This window comes from Mytilus trossulus, chromosome 6, assembly GCF_036588685.1.
Source record: "Mytilus trossulus isolate FHL-02 chromosome 6, PNRI_Mtr1.1.1.hap1, whole genome shotgun sequence".
Classification (NCBI taxonomy): domain Eukaryota; kingdom Metazoa; phylum Mollusca; class Bivalvia; order Mytilida; family Mytilidae; genus Mytilus; species Mytilus trossulus.
This window is the reverse complement of record NC_086378.1, coordinates 52,433,664-52,458,938: the sequence shown is the minus strand read 5'-3', so window position 1 is coordinate 52,458,938 and position 25,275 is coordinate 52,433,664. Positions and strand designations below refer to the sequence as shown.

Genomic DNA, 25,275 nt, shown 5'->3' with positions numbered 1-25,275 from the left:
TTGTCAGTCTCAAAATAAAGTAAGACAGCATTTTTTTTGTGTTGAATAAATCTTTGTCATGTTTTGGATAGTGTAGTGTTAAAAAAAATTAATCCTTTTAAAATAAAGTGAGATTCTATCAACGTTTTATTTTGTCTTGAATAACTCTTTATCATGTCTTGGTTAGTGTATTGCTATAACTTTGTTAAATTGACTTGTTTCAAAATGAAGTGAATTTCTGACTACGTTTTTTTTTTGGTGTGTTGATTTTTTTTCTAAATAATTCTCAGTACTACATAGCCCAAGACCATTTTATACTCATGTGGTATGCTTTTTGTAACTTTTCTATAAATTTAAAGTACTATTAATATATATATGAAAGAATAATTTTGGCCTAAAAAAACAATTTTTAGAAAAAGAAAGTATTCAAATCTTAAAATTAAATTTCTATGATACAAACATGAGATTAGAAGTGCCGCCAGTGCATATCCAAGATTGTCAACCCTACAAATTTCTCTCACTTTTGACTGCACTCTGAAAAAAAGTCGGCTCCACACCTTCTTGAAAGTGGTTTCCATGTACCCTGGATTAATAGATTGTATGTGCGCCTGCGCATTGCATATTTTAAGTACATTACAGTAAAAGTTGCAAGAATTTTGTCAACGCAAGTTTGTCCTTTTACATACTTCATGAATATAAGGGTATAATATTGTATTATATTGACGATTTATTCACTCTATATCTTGAATATTGCACACCTTTATCAGGAATGATTTGAATTTTAAATATTTGTATAGGCATTGGTGTTCTATATGGATATGTCTGGTGCCTAAACACAATGCAAACAGAAATTTGCAGTATAATTTATATTTAGAAAATTGAATCTGATTGAATTTTTATTTGTGTCATTTGGTCATTTATGTTAAATCAAGCATTTAAACTTAATTACTATATTCGATATTGATGATCATGATTCACAAAATGTTCTATTAGCTGATTTGTTTGCAGGAAATAAAACTGTGAATAATACAAATAATCCAAAAATTATAGCCCCTCACAAGTCTGTAGGTAGTTGATATCTATTTGTTATCTCCCCTTAATTCTTGTAGAAAAGAAAAAACATAAAAAAGCCTTTCTTAAAGTTAAATAATTAAAAGAAAATTTATAAAGAATTTTAATCACTATTTTAAATGTTTAAAATCATGTATTTAATCAATTACTTTGAAATTTATGCCAGACTTTGCTTATATGGACTTTTATTTATAGCATTTAATTAAAAACATAAATTTAATATGGGGTAAATGAGCAACATTTGTGCAGCTCTCTATTTATAATAATATTATTTTTTGTTATAGAACACTTCTGTGTTCCTAAAATCTATCCTCATTTGAGTATGTGTTCCTAAAATCTATCCTCAGTTGAGTAATTGAAAGTCCCCTGCCCAGCACAGCACAGAAGAGTGATTTGAAAAATTATTGCTAGAGACTGAGGAGGCTCATGGTCCAAAGACAACAGTTACTGTCCTTTGGTTTTCATTGTCTACGAATAAAGTGAATCTGGGTCCGTTCGCACCCACTCATGTTCGCCCCCTTTCACTTTTGCACCCTACATGTTCATGTCCAATTTTAATCGGTTTTGTGTTTAATAACTTTGTAATCAAGTTTTGGCAAGTGTATTCTTATAAGTATATTTGTTGTCATTGTCTCAAAATAAAGTGAGACAGCATTTTTTTTGTGTTGAATAAATCTTTGTCATGTTTTGGATAGTGTAGTGTTAAAAAAAAAAAATCCTTTTAAAATAAAGTGAGATTCTATCAACGTTTTATTTTGTCTTGAATAACTCTTTATCATGTTTTGGTTAGTGTATTGCTATAACTTTGTTAAATTGACTTGTTTCAAAATGAAGAGAATTTCTGACTATTTTTTTTTGGTTTGTTGATTGTTTTTTCTAAATAATTCTCAGTACTACATAGCCCAAGACCATTTTATACTCATGTGGTATTGCTTTTTGTAACTTTTCTATAAATTTAAAGTACTATTAATATATATGAAAGAATAATTTTGGCTTAAAAAAACAATTTTCAGAAAAAGAAAGTATTCAAATCTTTAAATTAAATTTCTATGATACAAACATGAGATTAGTAGTGCTGCCAGTGCATATCCAAGATTGTCAACCCTACAAATTTCTCTCACTTTTGACTGCATTCTGAAAAAAGTCGGCTCTACACCTTCTTGAAAGTGGTTTCCATGTACCCTGGATTAATAGATTGTACATGTGCCTGCGCATTACGTATTTTAAGTACATTACAGTGAAAGTTGCAAGAATTTTGTCAACACGAGTTTGTCCTTTTACATACTTTGATCATGAATATAAGGGTATAATATTGTATTATATTGGAGATTTATTCACTCTATATCTTGAATATTGCACACCTTTATCAGGAATGATTTGAATATTAAATATTAGTATAGGCATTGGTGTTCTATATGGATATGTCTGGTGCCTAAACACAATGCAAAAAGAAATTTAGAAAAATTGAATCTGATTGAAATTTTATTTGTGTCATTTGGTCATTTATGTTAAATCAAGCATTTAAACTTAATTACTATATTCAATATTGATGATCATGATTCACAAACTGTTCTATTAGCTGATTAGTTTGCAGGAAATAAAACTCTGAATGATACAAATAACCCAAAAATTATAGCCCCTCACAAGTCTGTAGGTAGTTGATATCTATTTGTTATCTCCCCTTAATTCTTGTAGAAAGGAAAACACATAAAAAAGCCTTACTTAAAGTTAAATAAATAATTTATAAAGAATTTAAATCACTATTTTAAAATATTTAAGATCATGTATTGAATCAATTACTGTGATATTTATGCCAGACTTTGCTTATATGGACTTTTATTTATAGCATTTATTTGAAAAAATAAATTTAATATGGGGAAAATGAGCAACCAATGAGCAGCTCTCTATTTATAATAATATTATTTTTTGTTATAGAACACTTCAGTGTTCCTAAAATCTATCCTTGTTTAAGTAATTGAAAGTTCCTTGCCCAGCACAGCACAGAAGAGTGATTTGAAAAATTATTGCTAGAGACTGAGGAGGCTCATGGTCCAAGGACACAGTTATAGTCCTTTGGTTTTCATTGTCTACGAATATAGTGAATCTGGGTCCGTTCGCGCCCATTCATGTTCGCCCCCTTTCACTTTCGCACCCTACATGTTCGCGCCCAATTTTTATCGGTTTTGTGTTTAATAACTTTGTAATCAAGTTTTGGCAAGTGTATTCTTATAAGTATATTTGTTGTCATTGTCTCAAAATAAAGTGAGACAGCATTTTTTTTGTGTTGAAAAAATCTTTGTCATGTTTTGGACAGTGTAGTGTTAAAAAAAAAATAATCCTTTTAAAATAAAGTGAGATTCTATCAATGTTTATTTTGTGTTGAATAACTCTTTATCATGTTTTGGTTAGTGTATTGCTATAACTTCGTTAAATTGACTTGTTTCTAAATAAAGTGAATTTCTGACTACATTTTTTTTTGTGTGTTGATTTTTTTTCTCTAAATAATTCTCAGTACTACATAGCCCAAGACCATTTTATACTCATGTGGTATTGCTTTTTGTAACTTTTCTATACATTTAAAGTACTATTAATATATATGAAAGAATAATTTTGGCTTAAAAAACAATTTTCAGAAAAAGAAAGTATTCAAATCTTAAAATTAAATTTCTATGATACAAACATGAGATTAGTAGTGCTGTCAGTGCATATCCAAGATTGTCAACCCTACAAATTTCTCTCACTTTTGACTGCACTCTGAAAAAAGTCGGCTCTACACCTTTTTGAAAGTGGTTTCCATGTACCCTGAATAGACCACTTTCGAGTTCATCCGTCACCGGAAAAAACTCATCAATTATACGCGCCTTATCACCGTCATTTGTGCGTTTAGGGGCGTCGTCATTTGTGCGTTTAGGGGCGTCGTCACAATTCCCTTCCAATGTTGAGCGAGTGGTTGGAAAACTATTATTCTATATTATACGAATTAATCGGCAAATTGATTTCTCAAAATTGACAATCAACACTGCTGTCATTAGGGAATTGTCAGTAAGTACCTACAGAGCAACCATTATTTCTAGTTTATCCTGCACAAAGACGATCACTAAGATGCTTGATGAACGTAAATAGTGCAGGGATACAGGCGAGCCCCTCTATCTGGTAAATGACGTCATAAAGGCGTGCATAATTGACGAGTTTTTGCCGGTGACGGATGAACTCGAAAGTGGTCTATTAATAGATTGTACGTGCGCCTGTACATTGCATATTTTAAGTACATTACAGTAAAAGTTGCAAGAATTTTGTCAACGCAAGTTTGTCCTTTTACATACTTTAATGAATATAAGGGTAAATATTGTATTATATTGACGATTTATTCACTCTATATCTTGAATATTGCACACCTTTATCAGGAATGATTTGAATATTAAATATAAGTATAGGCATTGGTGTTATTTAAGAATTGATTTTTTCTTTTTGTAAATTTATTGGGGTGTAAAAGCGTTGACCGAAGTACATTTTGTATGAAGCGCGGAAGCGCTTCATTCTAAAAATGTACGCACGGTCAACGCTTTTACAACCCTATAAAGTTACAAAAAGAAGCATTCAATACTTATAATTACATTTTTTAGCTAGGATTATAAAAACACGATTTTCATTAAGTTTAATTTTTAAATTCACCTGTGCACTTTATTGTGGGACCTCGTGTCATCATGAATGAAATGTTATTGTCTCATGCAATTGTTAACGGAATAACATGTGATGTGCAATTAGCCAATCAGAATAACGTTTTATAATGAAACATACATCTAATGTAATTATATATGGATATGTCTGGTGCCTAAACACAATGCAAAAAGAAATTTAGAAAATTGAATCTGATTGAATTTTTATTTGTGTCATTTGGTCATTTATGTTAAATCAAGCATTTAAACTTAATTACTATATTCAATATTGATGATCATGATTCACAAAATGTTCTATTAGCTGATTAGTTTGCAGGAAATAAAACTGTGAATGATACAAATAACCCAAAAATCATAGCCCCTCACAAATCTGTAGGTAGTTGAAATCTATTTGTTATCTCCCCTTAATTCTTGTAGACAGGAAAACACATAAAAAAGCCTTACTTAAAGTTAAATAATTAAAAGAAAATTTATAAAGAATTTTAATCACTATTTTAGATGTTTGAGATCATGTATTGAATCAATTACTGTGATATTTATGCCAGACTTTGCTTATATGGACTTTTATTTGTAGCATTTAATTGAAAACATAAATTTAATATGGGTTAAATGAGCAACCACTGTGCAGCTCTCTATTTATAATAATATTATTTTTTGTTAAAGAACACTTCAGTGTTCCTAAAATCTATCCCCATTTTAGTAATTGAAAGTTCCCTGCCCAGCACAGCACAAAAGAGTGATTTCAAAAAATTATTGCTAAAGACTAAGTAGGCTCATGGTCCAAGGACACAGTTATAGTCCTTTGGTTTTCATTGTCTACGAATATAGTGAATCTGGGTCTGTTTGCACCCATTCACTTTCGCACCCACTCATGTTCGCCCCCTTTCACTTTCGCACCCTACATGTTCGCGCCCAGTTTTAAGTATTCCATTATATTGAAGCCATATTGTGAGTACTGCTAACTCATGGTAGCCTCTTGTTCTAAATATTTTTATCTATTATTTCAGGCAAAAACTTTTATTACAGTCAATGGATAGATCAGTTTTACTATGTACCAATTTTATCAGAGTAGAGGGCAGTGTAGATGTTATGCATCAAAATCCTGAATCGGCAACAATTACCATGGAATGGACATGTCCCTGTGTTACAGGTAAAACCCTAAAGGTGTAATACCACCATTGATTTTTCCCTATTAGTCTTTGTTAAATTGGCACCTTTAAAAAAATTGTACAGTATTTACCTTTATTTCAACCAAAGAAATACTTTGCATGAATAAAGTTTAATCCTTTCCAGTGCTACAGTGAAAATTTCACACTACATTTCATTGTATATAAGAAAGTAACCTGCACCGGAAGTAAACAACCAAATTTTTACACTGTTATTTACTGGTTACCTGCTTTGGTAACTATGTAACCTTAACTTTCCAAAATATTTTATAAGACCATCAAATAAAAAAAGAATGATGCTTTCAGACACCCAACATACATGTTTATGACTCAGAAAAATTTAAGTGCATTGAAATGCAGGTTTATTTTCTACAACTGTCAAATTCAAGAGAATATTTTTTTAGACCTACTTTCATATGCAACCGGATGTGGCGTATCATGATTTGGTGGTATTACACCTTAAGAACACCTAAATTTCAAATAAACTTAATGTAATTTTGTTCCTTCCAATTGCAAGTTATTTCAAGCATAACTGCCAAGTTTTGTCTCAGTCAGATCTATAGTTTCAGAGAAAATCACTATAATGTAAGGTCATATCTTATGGCGATTTTAGTCTAAGTCAAAAAAAGTCCACCTTCTTGTATTTTACATTAGAGAAAGAGGAGAAAGAATAATAAAAAATACATCAAAATGGTTTAAAAAAGGGTTATGTCCCTTTGAATGCTGGTCAAAAAATAAATTGGTAAGAATTATAAAATTTAAGTATGTGAGACTGGATTCTGATATGTATAAATCAAAGGCAAGTGTATAGGTGATATTCTGTCGGTGTAAAATACAGACGGCACAATGGCAAATTGTAAACTTTTGCGGCCAAAAAAAAAAAGACATTAGTTGATACATACCTCAATGCTAAAGTGTCATCTGCAGACCAGTTCACATATAAGATTTTTCAACAGAATGCTTGTCACATCATGGTTAACACTGAAATGAAAAATCACATGTTGTATAAACAAAACTGTAAGGGTGATTTAAAATTTGACAGAGGCTCACGTAAAATGGGAATTAGCATGGCAAGCTATAAGAAAAGTCTCAATGTAATATATATATGTATGTTGATTCAAAAGTGTATTTCATAAATTATATCATATGAAGAAAAATACGACTTCTCTTTTAAATCATTATTGTTTTACCATTTTAAATCAAACAGTCTTTGTAGGATTTGTGTTTTTGACACCTTGTTGGGTGTGTACCACGACAAACTTGGCGGTCTTGGTTAATATGAGGCGGCTCGAAAGACAAGTGCTCAGGGTTAGTGCATCTCTTCTGATGACAAAGATGAGACACATCAAATTCATCTGATAGGTCAAATTTCTCAGTGTGCAACATGTATGCAAATCTGTGACCATACAAGGTTCTTTTTTTTCTGTCGCAAGGAAACCTAACACTATACACTGAATACAGCCTTGTCTGTCCACCAATTTGACTTAGCAAACATCCGTAAACCCCCATTTCAATTTCAATTTTCCCTCAAACCTGCTTTCTGTGTCTCAATCCATTCCGAATAGTCCATTTTTACAACGTATGAACTAGTTAAGTAATAATTTTTAAAAATGAAAGTACAATAAGGTCACGAGTGCACGTGTTGTTTCCCTAAATAGGTGTAATACCACCATTGATTTTTCCCTATTAGGCTTTGTTAAATTGGCACTTTTATAAAAATTGTACAGTATTTACCTTTATTTCAACCAAAGAAATACTTTGCATGAATAAAGTTTAATCCTTTCCAGTGCTACAGTGAAAATTTCACACTACATTTCATTGCATATAAGAAAGTAACCTGCACCGGAAGTAAACAACCAAATTTTTACACTGTTATTTACTGGTTTCCTGCTTCGGTAACTCTGTAACCTTAACTTTCCAAAATATTTTATAAGACCATCAAATAAAAAAAAGAATGATGCTTTCAGACACCCAACATACATGTTTATGACTCAGAAAAATTTAAGTGCATTGAAATGCATGGTTAATTTTCTACAACTGTCAAATTCCAGGGAATATTTTTTTAGACCTACTTTCGTATGCAACCAGATGTGGCGTATCATGATTTGGTGGTATTACACCTAAAGAGGCCTCTCAGATTGATCAAACTTCTAAATTTAATTCAATTTGTATCAACATATAACTTATAACTGCTGAAATGCCGTAGATAACCATACTTTATAAGTTATCAAAACATCTTATTTGTATCACTGGGTAGACACAATCAAGGATTGATATGTTTTAGCTTTTGTTTTTGCCTCTTGATGAAGGATTTTATGTTTTGATTTTCCTTCGATTTCAAAATTTTTGTTATTTTACTTTCTGATCAATCATTGACAAGTTGTGGACACATTAACTAAAAATAAACACATGTGTGCTAAAAAGTGTTAAGAATAAATGCAAAATTACGGATTAGACCATGATTTCATGATTCACTAAATTTAGAAATGGTAGAACAAGCTGGACATACTAGGGTGTCCTAAGGTCTCATTTTCTTGTGTGTCCTTATTTTCAATATGATATTATTGTATGCATATCTATTTCAGGGTTAGTAAAGGACTATAAACAGTGTCCAGCTTTCCAGTTCCCATGTCTGCCAGGCATAATGCTTCAGGTATAATAGATGAATCATTGCTTCCAAAACAGGAATATTTTCCAGTCATGGCCTTCAAATTTAATTTTTGACTCTCTGCTGTACGTCTGAAGCGGACATATAATTTTGGGTTTGCAACTTTAACACAAAAAAGTTTGAAGTTAAGGTGAATCACTGTGAATGTTTACATGCGTGAGCTTCTTAGGAAAAATGAAAAGAAGCTAGCATTAATTACTCTCTTTAACAATAAGCAAAAATTGTCCGGCTTTTCATTCATCATGACAGTATCCTTTTATTTACGGACCATTCAGTAAAATATTGCATCAACAGGGGGTTGAACCTAGTGAAATCGTAATTTTGATTAATTCCAAATCTGATAACTGTTTAAATTATAGTCCTTTAAGTATCATATATTTTAAATAACTATGGATTATTGTTATGTCCCACTTAAGGGCATTAGGTTTTTTGGTCTGTGCGTCTGTTGGTTCATTCATCTGTTTGTCCGCCTGTCCTATTTCAGGTTAAAATTTTTGATCAAGGTAGTTTTTGGTAAAGTTTGAGTTCAATTAACTTGAAACTTAGTACACATGTTTTGCTATGATATTATATTCTAATTTTAATACCAAATTAAAGTTTTGATCCCAATTTCATGGTCCACTAAACATAGAAAAATGAAAGTGCATGCATCCCTGTACTATGGACACATTCTTGTTTCATATATTTTTATCAGTTAATATTTATATTAAAACCTCAATGATTATTGCAGACTGAGAATAAGTAGACATTTTGATCAAAACCCTAAATAAGCATTCTTATAGTTATAATCAAACTGAACCTATTAACAGTCTTTTTTTTTACATCGGACTTGGACTTCTCTTGAACTGAATTTTAATGTGCGTATTGTTATTCTTTTACTTTTCTACATTGGCTAAAGGTATAGGGGGAGGGTTGAGATCTCATAAACATGTTTAACCCCGCCGCATTTTTGCGCCTGTCCCAAGTCAGGAGCCTCTGGCCTTTGTTACTCTTGTATGATTTTAAATTTTAGTTTCTTGTGTATAATTCGGAGTTTAGTATGACGTCCATTATCACTGTACTATTATGCATATTTTAGGGGCCAGCTGAAGGACACCTACGGGTGCGGGAATTCTCGCTACATTGAAGACCCATTGGTTGCCTTCGGCTGTTGTTTGCTCTATGGTCGGGTGGTTGTCGCTTTGACATATTCACCATTTCCTTTCTCAATTTTATTTTCATTGAAGAAGCAAAGAAGTAACAATAGAAATACAACAATTCCAACCTTTTACTGTTTGGTAACAGGCATGCATGATCATATCATCAGGTCATAATCAAAATGATTAGGGATGGTTGTACATTGTGTTAGTGAATTATACAAACAAAATGCTTTACTGAAATTTTACTTACATTTCAGTGTAAAGACATCAGAGAGAAAAGTAGTACACATATATCTGGACTTCCTGACCATGAACAGTCATTGTATATGATACAAGCTACTCAGGCGTCAACTGGGACACCAACTGTATCAGACTCTATTTTAGAAAGTATAGATAAATCTTCTAAACAGGCAGGGGTATGCTTCAGTGCATTGGTCCATAGAGTGTTGTGCAAAGCTGTTCCAAATTCAAATACAAAAAGGTACAGTCTTTATATGGTGGATTTCTTGGGGATTTGATATGTAGGGGAATATATGAAATTACAGAAGGATCTTTTCACATGTTCACTCACTTTTGTGCCCATGCTGAGGGCAACAGAAGCATTTTGTGTTACCCTTGACAGACGTCTGCTCATCTGTGTCAGTCTGTCCCCTTATAATTTCCACTCTCTTAACTCAATTTTGCCACTTCCAAAATTTATGAAACTCATACACAATACTAAGAACCAAGACTAGCATACAGAGTGGGTTTATACCTTTATAACTTGGACAATTGCAAAGCTTGAGCAGGGGCATTCAATGTCCTTAGACACATTCTATTTTATTCATCTTTGTGGTTAATTGTTTTAAGATAATAAGACAAGTTTCACATGTCATAATTGTGTCCGCTGTTTCAACTGTACAAATTTTTCTCTGAGTTTTTTCCAAACCAATTTAAATTTTAATAGACAACCATTTTCTAGTACCTGTGGCTCATTAGTTATGGTATATACTCTTAATCATGAACATTTGTCAATAAATCAATCTTAAATTCCACCATTTCAAAATCCAGCAGTTGTCTAGATTTTTTAATTGTCATGAATTTTGTTAAAAAGCATGACTTTGCTGTCCTGCATTTTATTATGGCATAATGAAGAATCTATTATTTAGACATTTTATTGTCTAGGTACATCATTCATATTGCAGAGTTTATATAAAATTTATACAAAAACAATCACAAAAATTACAAATGGAAGGCATCTGTTATGCATAGATCATCAACCATTTATCATTTTATTTAAAAGTTTTATAAGGATGATGAACCTATTAAAGAGAGATTAAAAACAAAAAAGTGATATTTGAATACACGTCAAAATAAAATTGACAATGTCATGAAAAAAAGCATGAAAACATTCTTAACATGAACAATGATTTACAAAACACAACATAAAAGACTTAAGACAGAGCAACACCAACCCCACCACAACCCTGAAGGGTGATCTCATGTGCTTCAGAAAGGTATGTAGATCCTGCACCACATATGGTATCTTTTGAGTAAAAGTTTGAGATAACTAATAAGAAGACACATCAGATGTAAAACAGAATAAAGTGTCATGATTCTTAGGTAATTAAAAAAAATTGATTTTTTTAAAGAAAAAATAAATTATACATTTGCATTTCAGATATAGTCTGTTAGTAGAGGATGGTCATGGTATTATGTGTGAGATACAGATGCCAGATAATTGTGAACATTTGTATGGTGAGGTGATACACAATGGTGAAAGCAGCTCTTACATATTTACTGGACTTAAGGTGCTGGCTAGAACAACAAGAGACAGGTAATTCTTAACTTCTTTATTTGTGTAGCATAACTATATATGTAGTTTAAAACGACAAAATTAGTTTTAGATGTTGTGTACATTTTAGAGATCCAGCTCTAATTAGTATGATAGATACTGTATGTTAATGTAGATGTTGTTGTCTATTTTTCAGAGATCCAGCCCTATTTAGTATGATAGATACTGTTTGTTAATGTAGATGTTGTTGACTATTTTTCAGAGATCCTGCCCTATTCAGTATGATGGATACTGTATGTTAATGTAGATGTTGTTGACTATTTTTCAGAGATCCTGCCCTTTTCAGTATGATAGATACTGTATGGTCTGGTATGACTGCAATAGCTGTCAGTGAAGAAAGTGAAATAGCATCATGCTCTTCTGTAAGTTTATACAAAAAGGTTGCAGCTGTTTTATTATGCATCTATCTGTATGAAATTATTGGATTACTTTAGTTAGTAAGTTAGTAACTAATAAAAAACGTGAGATTGTAAAAATTTCCCAATAAATAGCAAGTGAAATAAATCTAAAATGACCTTTTCATCTCATCTGTTTTTCAATTTCTTCCCATCATGAAATTTAATGTATGTACAATATTGATGCATTTTTGGCAATTATAAAAAAAACAACAGTATAGTGTTCTCAGAACTAGAAAGAAAATCAAGGTTCAATAGGGTTTGCTTACACATACACACTGTAGTAAGATGCCAGTTCCAAGAAGGATTCTATTCAGTGCCTTATTTTATTACATAACGAATGAACTTTTTTTTATGATATATGTAGTGATTGGTATTTGCATTTGGGGTAAAGATGCAAATCTATAAAAAATACTTTTAGTTATGAATCCTTACATTATTTAGTCAATATAATACATAAGACAATAAAATTCCAGTTCTGTTCCCAAAATGCATCATTTTATATTATTCATCTATTCTACACGGTGTATATTCATAACGCTTCCTTTCCGATGAAATTGGCGTTTTTGCTTCCTTTCCGAGTCAGAAAACGCACCCTTTCCTATACTGTACACAGGAAATGATTACATCGATTGAATGGTAGTGTCCTTTTAGGCCAATTTACCAATGAAATACTAATATTCTTGAAAGAATTGATAGATGACGGAACAAAGTACATAAACAAGTATCCAAAATAAGATTTGCTAATGTCTACAATCGATTACAGAAGGCATGCGGGTTTACACTACAACAGCGTCGACGAGTACAACAAGTTTATCAAAAATAAAAGTCATGAATGCAAGAACAATTGACCGTTTAACACAATATACAATTAATTAGATTATAAAATAAATTCGGAGTTTTCATTTTGTATATATTGTAAGATTCCTAACCTTTCAATGCATGCAATAACTGAGTTTTTTCTGAACATCGACCAAAACGCCTCCTTTCAGAGTTTGGAAACGCTTCCTTTAAGATTAAAGTTTACTAGGAAACGCATCCTTTCAGATAAATTAAAAATGTTTATGGCAGATTTTACAATAAGAAGGAATTATTGTTTTTTTGTATCCATCAAAAAAGCAATTGCTGAAACTGTGAAACAGACTGTGTAATGGACTAATGCATTATGTTAATGAATAAAATGTGTCTTTCTGAGTAAATAAACATAAAAATTACGCTGTGTTTGTGTTTTATGTTAGAATTAGAGGGTTTTCAATTTCAAAATATTGGACATGGAATAGACATCATGACCTACTTTACTGACATCCAGCTTATTTGGAGTGGAATTTTGAAGCATTATTTATAAGTGGAGCCTAATAACATGGACTTATATTTTAAGAAAAAGTCTTCTTTTGTGTTTTAATCATTACTTTAAGGCAGATTTTTATTGGTAAAGGCTAAAAAAGGTAATTTAATAATATTGTTGCTAACGTCACGTCTTTTCCGTCCATTGTGATATGTCACGATCGCAATTTTCTTTTTGGTTCTCAGACAGCCCATTGTAGTTATTTTTACCCCGGGTTTTTTAAATAATTGAAAATAGCAATCATATTAAATTTGGATGACGTAAGGGGGTCAAAGGACTTGAGGAATCAATATCATTGGCTGTTTTAATTTTTGCGAACGTTACTGCTCGAGGTTTCCGTCCAAATCAGTGTCACATGAGCAACATATATTTAGATCTGTAACTCTCCTGTATAGGAGTTACGATATCGCCCTTTGCAGAAATAGATTCGGAGTCAGTTCCTTCACATGATGGGGAAGCAAAGAAGGTAAGTTGTATGTAATATTGTTACAAGAGGACCTTAAATGTATTCCGTCCATCAAAAAGACGTTAGCAACAAAACGTAATGTCATGATAGTAGATGTTGCTAATGTTACTATTACAAATTGGTTTCTTGTGTATTCCTTTGATATAAAGTACACCTGCAAATGACATTCTGTATATTTAGAAATTCTAAACCAGACTGTACAATTTTATTACTCCAGGCATATATTAAACATCACTGTGTGCATACATTTTAACTTTTAAAGAAGTTGTTGCTCATGTGACATGTCCAAATGTCGCTAACGTTACTCATTTTTGTCTCCGTCACATTAGCAACATGAAAGTAGGAGACAGAACACAATACTGTAAAATCTGCCTTATACCAACGGTCAGACTGTGGATAGATGCAACTATGTCTAAACATTTTGATGTTCCGGGGCGTATTATTTAAAGTGAAAACGATAGATCTCACACAAGCATTGTTCAGCATTGATTTTACAGCTTTATGTTGTAAAACTATTTTAAACATTTTAAGATTATGGTGAAGGGCGGTACTGAACACGGAAACACGTGAAATAAAAATCGCAAAAACGTTGCACAAAAAATAAAAATCGGGTAAAACGAAACACAAGAAATAAAATCGTAAATATCAGGGAAAAAGTACCAGAGCCGTAATTGGAGATTATGCAGCTATTATAAATAGACATGAAGACCTTGCGGTCTTCTAGCTCTTAGTGCCCCTTATACTTGCATCTTATTTAAAAAATGAATATTTTCCATAGTGATTTGATGGACTTCATTTATACCCTACATATTGCAAAAGTAGAATGGTAACAAGATACATCACTTTCTTTTAGATAACACCAGTTACATAAAGTATCATAACACACTGACTTTTTTTTATCAAATGCGGTACATGCATGAGAATAAATAAAGAGCCCCGACACGAAACACGGAAAATAAATAAGGGGAAACACGAAGCACGCATATTGAGGCAAACACGAGAAAACGATAAATGAAACGTCAAAACATGAAAATACGTGAAATATTTTTTTTTCTTCAAATTTGAGCTCTAGTTTCAGATTTTTGAACAAAGCGTCCTTCGTGAGCTTGCGCAAAAGAAGCGCCTATTTCTCCTCTTGAAGACCTAGTATATAGTAATACCCCATGACACCCCTCATTATTTTTCTGTAGAAGCCCTGAAATAGGCCCCCTGTTTTTTTTTTACATTTTTTTCAAATTTTGAGATCTAGTTTCAGATTTTTGAACATAGCTATGGCCATCGATACCTTGCGCAAAAGAAGCGTCTGTTTCTTCTCTATAAGACCTTTAGTCAAAGCCCGTGACACCCCTTATTATTTTTCTTTAGAAGCCCTAGAATAGGCCGACCCAGTTTCTGCATATGTGTATGTTAGATTAATCAAAAAATAACATCAAAAGTGCTGTTTTTCACAGGGTAGTACTACTTTCACATACGTTCTTAATTGAATTGGTGCATTAATTGGTAGTCCTACACCTTCAAATAATCCGAATATTAAACCAAGATATTCAAGCATGACAAAAACGTGTGGAAAGCTGATTTTCCGGACTGACTGACATGCAGACATACGGACGGACAGACAGAGTGCAAACCTTAAGCCCCCTTCAACTTCGTTGGTAGGGAACTAAAAATATAAAGTAACATTATTCTGAAACACGTCTTAGAAATTCTACTTGCCTCTACTAGTCTGACTGAAATTCCGTGTATAAAATCTATGAGAATTTCTATAAAAAAACAAAGACCAAGATTATTTTCCTCTTCTGTTTCTTTCTCTCTTCGTGGAGTCGGATTGTTCTCATATTAAGTTTAAATACCAATTTAAATAGTGCTTGGCGGGAAATAATGCATAGTGGTGTCCGTTGTCCATAAATTTTTACACTTCTCTGAAGCGCCTGGACCAAATGAATTTATTAAATTAATCTTGATATAAAGACATCAAACTTTTCAAGATCAAAAACAACAATTTTAGCGTTGTTGTTCCATTTTTGTTGTCTTCTCGGCTAGCCAAAAGAACAGCCATTCCGTATATTGTATACAAGAATAATGAATACAATCTACAAGTTGTAGTGACCATTTATTGTCCTCATATAAAATAACATGGAAATTCCGAAAGACTACATTGTGAGAATACATTTGATAATTGTAGATAAATTGAGATATGTTTTCTTTTAAAATGTCTGATACATTGTACAGTTGATCTCTCAAATGATATAGTCTCTACATTGACAAGTTTATAAATTACTTATCATGTGAGAGAAAAAAAAAACAGATATATATACATGTATAAAATACAATAAAATAAAATATAGGTCCAACTCTCATCCTATTTCCGAATATGAAAACTATATGAGTAAGCCTTTTTCAACTTATTTTTATAACTTCGTTCGTAAGCTGTACTGTTTCACAACTGTTCCAGGTTAGGGGGGGTCCCGCTAAAATGTTTAACCCCGCCACATTATTTATGTATGTGCCTGTCCCAAGTCAGGAGCCTGTAATTCAGTGGTTGTTGTTTGTTTTTGTGTTACATATGTTTTTTCGTTCCTTTTTTTTATCTAAATAATGCCGGTTTTTTTCTCGTTTGAATTTTTTATCGGGGACTTTTATATCTGACTATGCGGTATGGGCTTTGATCATTGTTGAAGGCCGTACGGTGACCTATAGTTGTTAATGTCTGTGTGACTGTCAATTTGGTCTCTTGTGGAGAGTTGTCTTATTGGCAATCATACAACATCTTCTTTTTAATATATACCTGTTGTTCAGGAGAAAAAAATATACAAAAAGCTAAATGACTATTCTAATATCCTATATGCAGAAGTCACCAAGGGTAGATACTATAGGTTCTAGCGTTTGCGTATTAAATACATGGCTTTTCAATGTATTAGTACTTTCACATTGTTATATGATCTGCATAAATTTAGAAATTATAGAAATTAATTGTTATTCTGTATACAAAGTGTCCATTAGAAAGCTGTCTTATCTTTATACCACAATCACCATTTCTAAAATTTGTGTTCCAACTGAACAAATTAATTAATAGGAGAGGGTTTGTTTTTGTCTAATTTCCCCTTTTCGTTCTTTTCTATTTTGTAGTCATAGCATCCATCTAATTCTTGTTTATAATATGCTTGGGTACCGGAAATAATTTTCAAAGAGAGCCACACAAGTCTTGTTGTGAGAAGAATTTTACTCTCATCACATTTATGATACACGAGTCACTTCTTGAGACTTTGAACTATCCGATTTTTTAGCCTGTCTTTGTGTCTTTCGTTTCCACAAAAAACTGTCGAAAATATGGTTCCTGTAAAAAAAAAAGATATTGTTTTATTCAGTTTAAAAACAGGGCATACCAAAAGTTGTTGTAATTACAATTGTAATTGTCCCAGCTTAGGTTAAAAAAAAACGGAATGAGAAATCTTTCTTTTTTCCTATTTTGAAACTACGATGTTTTGTACAAAGTTCAACTTTGTCGTAATTTCAAGGCCGATGGCGAATTCGGGGGTAGGAGCGAATAGGTGGTTCACCATTGGATTGGACAAAATATCGTGTTTAGCAAAAATCGTCAATATTGTTTTAAGTCTCGCTACACTCGGCGATATTATTTTAATTCTATAGAATAACGCCCCTTTCACTGAAATCCAGGAACCGCTCCTAAAGGTAAAAATAGATTTGAACTGTGCAGTATATCTGATGTAGCTATCATGCACACCTTAGATGTGCATTATCCAGATTATAGCACAGTAAGAACAAAGAGATGTTACCCATGTCATGTATTAAAAACGTTTTTTAACTTTTCGATTAGACCTTCAATGACGAGTCTCCGGAAGACAATATATGGAGGTTTATTTAACGTCCAGTGGCAAGTATGATGCAAAGTGAAGAGGGATTTTAAATATACATAGCAATAGCTTGTTTCCCAGTGCACTATAAATAAATATGTTTGAACTAAAGTAAGTCAGTTGCATATTCAGGACGAAAACATGATAATGAGAAATGACTATGAACCCCGCTTTGTTCTAGGCCGTAATTTCAACGTGCTATCTCACAAGGTAACAGTTCGAATAATAGACATGTCAACTTACGTCGAACACATTATTCAGACCCCGTGGGTCGACTAGTCTTTTACTATATGCAACTATTACAGTCATAATAACGTTCGATAGCTCTGCATGTGACTGGTTCAATTAGGATTATTTTACTGGTTACCTGATGAATTATTTAAAGAAAATTGAAAAATATATTTAGTTCACTTCGGTTTATATCCATTCGATGTCTTCTTTTATGAATATAAAATAATACTGCAAAGAATTTCATTGATAATCAGACAACACTAACCGACATAGGTATTGTCAAAACATGCATCTACATGGGTATTGTCAAAACTTACATCGTGATTAGGTGCCATGTTTGTTTTCTTTGATCACGATGATGTTATGACTTAATTAATATCTCCTTAATATAGTTATGTCTAAGGCTATTCTTATAGTTACAATAACGTGTCATATTTAATTGCAATATAAACAGTGAAAATAAATTGAATTATGTGCATTAACAAAATAAGTGTCGAACATCCTCTACGTTTGAAAATTATTTGTTCGCCATTTTTCAAAATTTTATAAAAATAACAACAGCATGTTTAAGCTTGATAAAAAGGAACCAATGTTCGATTACATGCTGCTTTAAGGTAAGACAATGACTGAAAACGCGAGCATCCAACATTTATATATTCAATTTTCATTGTAAAAATCGTACAAATTATATTTTTACCATGTCGCCCCATGCTGTCAATCTGGTCGCCATCTTGAAAATTAATAGCAGATTTTCTGAAAATAGCTTATTTTCAAATCAATTTGGAAGGGACATAATAGAAAATTAAACTATTCTATATACGATATTTCAAATATTTATGAATATGATAATAAGCAGAAAGACCCACAATTATTCCATCTGTTTTGTTTAAATCGCAATTTAAGGTTAAAGACGTCAGAAAATCCAATATTTATCGTAGTTGTATGATTGAACAGTGTGAACTATGGAGGCAACAAGACAAATTTTCAAAAGCATTTGGAAGGGAGAAGATCAAAATTTAAACTATTCCCTATTCCAAAAAGAATATTTATATTTCTAAATATATGAGGAATAACTATATAGACCCACACTTTTAGTATCATGAACTTAAAGTAATGTATTTCATCGATTCCAGAAAGCCCCTATGCATTTCTATCATTTTACTTGGGCTTGATTTGGGTGATGTGTGACGTCACCAAAGTCAGGTGATGATTGCTATAGTTGGATATGGCGGTGGCTCTCAGAAGCGGATTCAGGGGGGGGGGGGGGGGGGACAGGGGGCCCGGACCCCCATTTTTTGGATTTTTGCTTTGCTTATATAAGAAATCTCGAAGTGTGACTAGAGCGGGCCCTCTCTTAGGTCAGTCAGTGGGCCTCCACTTATGAAAATTTCTGGATCCGCCACTGACTCTAACTATTAAATGCCACGTGATAGGTTTCATTGATAATCTGCCCTTGTTCTTTAAATAATGCCATAATACAAAGTTGTGCCTAACGATGTTGCTGATGTAAAAGAAAGGACATGGGAGATGCAGCCCTTACCGAAAATATGATCATTTACGGTGACCTTTTATCATGTTCAATATTAATGAAATGTTGTCTCAATGTTATAAATTCTATATCTTATACTTTTTATATCGTAAAACAATAAGCTAAAGTCGTGCTTATTTCCTAGCCTGTGCGCACAGCTACATTTTTATTTGAAAATAACATTACTTTTACGTGAATCTGAAAGGAGTCGTTTCCTTAGACTCCGAAAGTAAGCGTTTCCAAAATTGACGCTGGGACTGATTTATTGGAAAGGAAGTGTTTCCTGGATTTTAAAGCAAAAAGAGTTATACGGATGTTTCAGGTTAGCGGCACAAAGTAAAACCATTTGATAAGTTAAAATATAATGAAAAGCTTGCGAATCAATATGCTGTATGCTTTTTAAAATAGTTTCTGAGCAAACAAATGTATTTTTTATCTGTCATCGTCAACAACGCTGAGATTGTGGAACTGTTTGAACTGGTTTATATTATTTTCTTAATGAAATCAACTTGGTATAAATTAAGACAAAACATTCAAATATTCCGTGAGCTACATAGTTTTATTTAACTTACCTCTTGACGGCAGCATTATTCATTTTAATATCGTGATCCTGTGCGATGTCGTCATCGAAACTCTGAAAGGAAGAGTTAAAGTATCGGAAAGGAAGCAAAAACGGCGATTCTATCGGAAAGGAAGCGTTATGAAAATACACCGTGTTCTAAGGACAGTTCCCATATAGGCAGTACTGGCATGGACTTTTTGTTTTCAGAATGTAGAAAAGAATTATTTTTCAAAAATCTTTTTAATTTTACAGATATCTCAAAGGTTGCCCCCAGGATTTTGTTATAGTATGGTAGAACATGATGATACTGATTTAAAGATTACAGAGCTAGCAACAGTAATTACTGGTTTCAAAAAGATACAAATGGTTTCATTGGATGATCTTAGACAGGTGAAATTGTAAATCATTTACTCAAATAGGAATTTAGGTTTTGTCCTGGAGAAAGTAGTAAGAAGGCATTATGTTTGCTGTTATGACCATCAAATTGTAGTTCAGCCTATTTGAAACTTAGAACATATGGTCATTGTATGAAAGATAAAGATAATTATTTTCCTATTAGTCAGCTTTTTAATTTTTTTTTATACATGTACCAAATAACAATATACCTAATTTCATGGTTCACTGAACATTGACCCTTAATGAGTGTGGATGCTGTGGTATGGGCAATCATTATAGGATTAAACACATTTTTTCAAGAGGTTATTGATGTGTAAACAGGGGTGATTAACTCACAAACTGAATAAAAGTCTGAAGGACTTTTATGTTGAGTTTGTGAGTAAGAGCCCCAGTTTACACATCAATAACCTGTAAAAAAAATGTGTTTAATCCTTATAATTCTTCAGCCAAACATTTGTGATATTTAATAAACATTTTTTTGTTGATGGCTACTTTGTATATTTACCATCAAAGTCGTTACTATAAAGGAGAACGCCGCCATCTTAACTTTCTAAAAACCATAAATGTCCGACAAATACAACGGAATCTTAAATGAAATAGCACCTACCTCAAAAAACTTCTTTTAATTTAATTTTATCGGAGGAAATAATTTTTCCCTTGAAAAGTTCCTTTCGTATGATGTCATGTTTTACCATGGCGTAGATTCACCAACCATCATAAAATTTTGCGGAATTTTTTTTAATTTTATTTTTACACATTTTCTAAGCTTTAGTGCATTAAATTTATTTCTTTTTTGTTATATATGCACTAGAATAGTCACAACTGTTATGCAATTGTTTTTAAATCTCAATTTGTGGAAAATCCCGGGATCACTGCAAGCTTGTGTATCGCGCATGAATAGATTACAAAAGTAGTTTTGTAAACATGGTTTATCGAAATGTAAACTTAGAGAAAAATTCTTATTGACCAATCCAATTCGAGTATCTATAGATATGCAAATCATATAAGAATTATTTTTGTGTATTACATGTATTGAAATTCAAATGCTGCTGCGTAAAAATTATGTTACTACATTTTTAAAATAAAAACATCTGCAAAAAAAATTACATATTACACACATCTTTAATGTATTAATTATAATCAATGTATAGATATTCTACCATATATTTCATTGATCAAAGTCATTTATCCCTACTACATAAGTTGTAACATCACTAGCAAATTGATGTATAAGAACTATCAAGTAAAGACTGGTAAAATATCCCGACCGTGCAAGGGCTGTATAGCCAGTCAAGGTCGTTAAAAACTTCCATTCGTTTGTGGTAAAATAATCTTGCAAACTTTGCCTTCATTTGTTGTCCTTTTTTTTTTTTAAATCAAAAGGTTATATCAGGGTATAGGGTTCATGTAAACAGTTATCATGGATGTATTAAGGTTAAATGTATCTATGATCAATAAAATAGTAATGTATTGATTCAGATGGTTCTTTAACATAATTTTTTTTTTTACAGAAGAAAGATGAGATCTGTAGATTAACCATGAAAGCAAAGTTGCTGTCAAAGTTAAGTAATGTATGTACATTTTATTTGTATCCTCAACTTCATATTGGTGTATGCCATCACTTTGTATCAACCTCACAGATCTTCATTATACTTGTTCAACAGTTTGGATTTTAGTTCCTATATATATCAAATTGATAAATATGAATTCAGCATTAAACCAAACAACTATCCCAAAACTTTATACACATAAAAGTAGTTTTACTTACTATTTCAACTTCATACTTCAAACGAACAAAAACATACAGTTAAGACAAATTGCTGATAAAAAGAATAATGACATTTTATTTTTTTATACTACTGTCCAGGCCTTGAAGGCATAAAACTTTGCTCAGTGCTCGGAGCACAAAGTCATGCTTGAAACATGAAATCCAGCAATTTGATTGGTTGATTTTCAAGTCTGAGTACAAAAATCATGCTCGAAAGTTTTATGACCGTGAGAGTGTCTAGCTTAATATTCTTGCTTTTAAAGTTTGTATCAGAAACAGTAATGCCATTATGCTATTATCATTTGTTGAAAAGACTTTTTAAGATAAGATAAACTCAACTGCAAATCACAATAACATGTATATTTTTATCTTTATTATTTTCAGTCAGATTTATCCAGTTCCACATCAGTAGATTTTAGGTATTTGCTGTACATAACAGACGACAGTTTGGACCATACAGATTACAGAATTATAAAAGTCAAAGATAAATGTCATATACAGCAACCTATTGGTGGTACAATTGTAACTAAAGACGTTCTTCATTCAAATGGTAATTCACAAATATATATATATATGTATAAAGGAGAGTGAGGTATTCACCAATGAGATAGCAACCTAAAAAAAAATCATAAGATATCTTGATGGCAACATATTGTGTTTATCAATAGACATGTGTCCATAACATACGTTAAGTGCTAATCCATTCTGGGTTTGTGAAAGTTGTGAATTAAGTGAACAGAAACAATCAAAGATAAGCCATTTATACAGTAGATAAAATATAGAAATGAATATCAAATAAAAAAAAACAGTTTTTGATATTTTTAAAAACATTTTGTGACTAAAAAAGTTAACAGGATGTATTTAAATTTGATGATTTAAACATTTTTTCAAATTTTTATGTAGAGGAACGAGAGTTTAGCAGTCTTGTTCTATAAAAGATTAATCCAATGACAGTTTATGCACTATATCATCAAGAGAAACATTGATGTCTACACCCATCTAGTAAACCAGTATTTATGGAATTATGATATTTTTTTACATTATTTAATGAACTTGGGCATATTTTTGTTTTGTTTTTTAGGCAATTTAATATGTGACTGCTACAGCCAAATATTGCCAAGTAGTTCCCTACAGAAAATAGGTTTTGATTTATCTACAGAAAACATAACCTATCCATTTTCACCAGCTGACCTAGATAAAGATTCCAAACTATATGATTTGTGTAAGGTTAAAGGTAAGCCTTCCATTTGACATGAAATCAGGATACAATTTGGGAAGCCTTGTGGCATACAGTATTAGATGTTGATCATGTATTTTATACATTTCTTACTCTCCAGCATTATACATAATCTTGTATTTATATGAAACAATTACACAAGCTTATGTATTTTTAAAATGGATAAAAAATTGCCTTGATATAAGGATGAATCAAAATCTGATGAATTTGTTGAAGCCATAAAAAAAATTTGCAGCACAAATTTTCTTTTAAGGATGTTTCTAATGATATACTGCTAGGGATTTTTGTCTGATCTTGTCTTGTAACTGAAAGTCAGAGCATCCAGAAAATATCTCAATAAGTTGAGTATGAAGATCTCTGGCAAAACTTCAGCTCAAAACCACAGGCACTCGTCTCAGAATTTTTTCCCCCTATATACCTTTATACAACACAAGGTACTTAATTCGCAATTTAGACAGTGGTAAAATTCCCTTTTATGCCGATTTCTCAGCTGCCAACCCCACTCAAGCTTGTTATTTTGTAAATCTAAATTGATTTATCTTCACAATGGTGTATAACACGCCTACTTTTGTTGTCGGAATCATCTGTAGCAATCCTTCACATGTATGTCAATTGTTATTATTTCGTCTACCGACACACAATTGGAAATAAATGTCTCGCAGTAAATGATTAATATTAGTTTTTGTCTGAATAGAACTTATCACCCAGTCAGTGAAATTGTATAAGATACCCTGAAAAAAAATCTGATAAGTGTTATTTGTGGTATGTTTAATAAGAGTTTTCTTTTGATGCCCCACCTACGATATAAGAGGGTATTATGTTTTCTGGTCTGTGAGTCTGTTTGTTCGTTCGTCTGTCCGGCTTCAAGTTAAAGTTTTTAGTCAAGGAAATTTTTGATGAAGTTGAAGTCCAATCGACTTCAAACTTAGTATGCATGTTCCCTATGATATGATCTTTAATGCCAAATTAGAGTTTTTAACCCAATGTCACGGTCCACTGAACATAGAAAATGATAGAGTGAGTGGGCCATTTGTGTACTGGGGACACATTCTTGTTGGACACAAATTTTCCCATGACGTCAATGTCATTCAGACTCTCTCTTGACTTTAGATATGAAATGAAACAAGATCAGATAACTCTGAGAATCATTTAGACTTTCCCATAAAATTGACCAATTAGAAACCGAGATATATAAACAGACGTGACACGTTACCAATCCTTCATCGGTAGACAAAATAATTACGATTGCCATACTTGGGTAGGGTTGCTACGGATGATTTCGACAACAAAAGAAGGCGTGTTATACACCATTGTGAAGATAAATCTATTTAGATTTACTACATAACAAGCTTGCAGAGTGGGGTTGACAGCCAAGAAATTGGCATATAACAGAATTTCGCCACTGGCTGATATTTTTCTAAATTGCGAGTTAAGTACCTGGTGTTATATAAAGGTATATAGGGAAAAAAAGATCTGAGACGAGTGCCTGTGCTTAAAACCATTGCTGATTACACTGTTGAAAATCCCAATTAAGCAAAAAAACGAAGATTGTTGTTTAAAGGGAGACAATCAAGGCAATTTATTGATGGATTACAAAATGTTATTTTAGTGATACAATATCAGGGGAACAATTCAAGTTGTCAATGTGAAATGTGGTAATTTTAAACAATTTTACACAAAACTCTGCAAAAATATTTAACTGATAAACATTTTCTATTGTGCTGGTAATGAAATTTAAAAAAGATTGGAAGAAAATGCAACTCAAAGATGCAGAATTTGTTGTCCTTTATATTTTGTTTACAACATATTTTGTATATTGTAGGTATAATAAATGAAATAGATGAGAGTTCTGCCTATTCCTGGGATGTATGTGATCAGTGTGGTTTAGACAAGTTAGCTGAGAAAGCAAACACTAAGTATGTAAATACAACAGAGTTGGGG

General features: G+C 32.1%; 1 protein-coding gene across 1 annotated transcript in view; it reads left to right on the top strand.

The window, feature by feature from the left end:
- LOC134721515 (DNA repair-scaffolding protein-like) overlaps positions 1–25,275 on the top strand; it is a 42,437-nt gene that overhangs the window by 14,059 nt on the left and 3,103 nt on the right. Inside the window, exons 8-17 of the mRNA XM_063584591.1 lie at positions 5,735–5,877; positions 8,479–8,546; positions 9,958–10,181; positions 11,361–11,516; positions 11,803–11,896; positions 20,186–20,323; positions 21,841–21,900; positions 22,482–22,647; positions 23,179–23,331; positions 25,157–25,250. Of these exons, the coding sequence (XP_063440661.1) occupies positions 5,735–5,877; positions 8,479–8,546; positions 9,958–10,181; positions 11,361–11,516; positions 11,803–11,896; positions 20,186–20,323; positions 21,841–21,900; positions 22,482–22,647; positions 23,179–23,331; positions 25,157–25,250 (1,296 nt within the window). The remainder of the gene's footprint in view (positions 1–5,734; positions 5,878–8,478; positions 8,547–9,957; positions 10,182–11,360; positions 11,517–11,802; positions 11,897–20,185; positions 20,324–21,840; positions 21,901–22,481; positions 22,648–23,178; positions 23,332–25,156; positions 25,251–25,275) is intronic.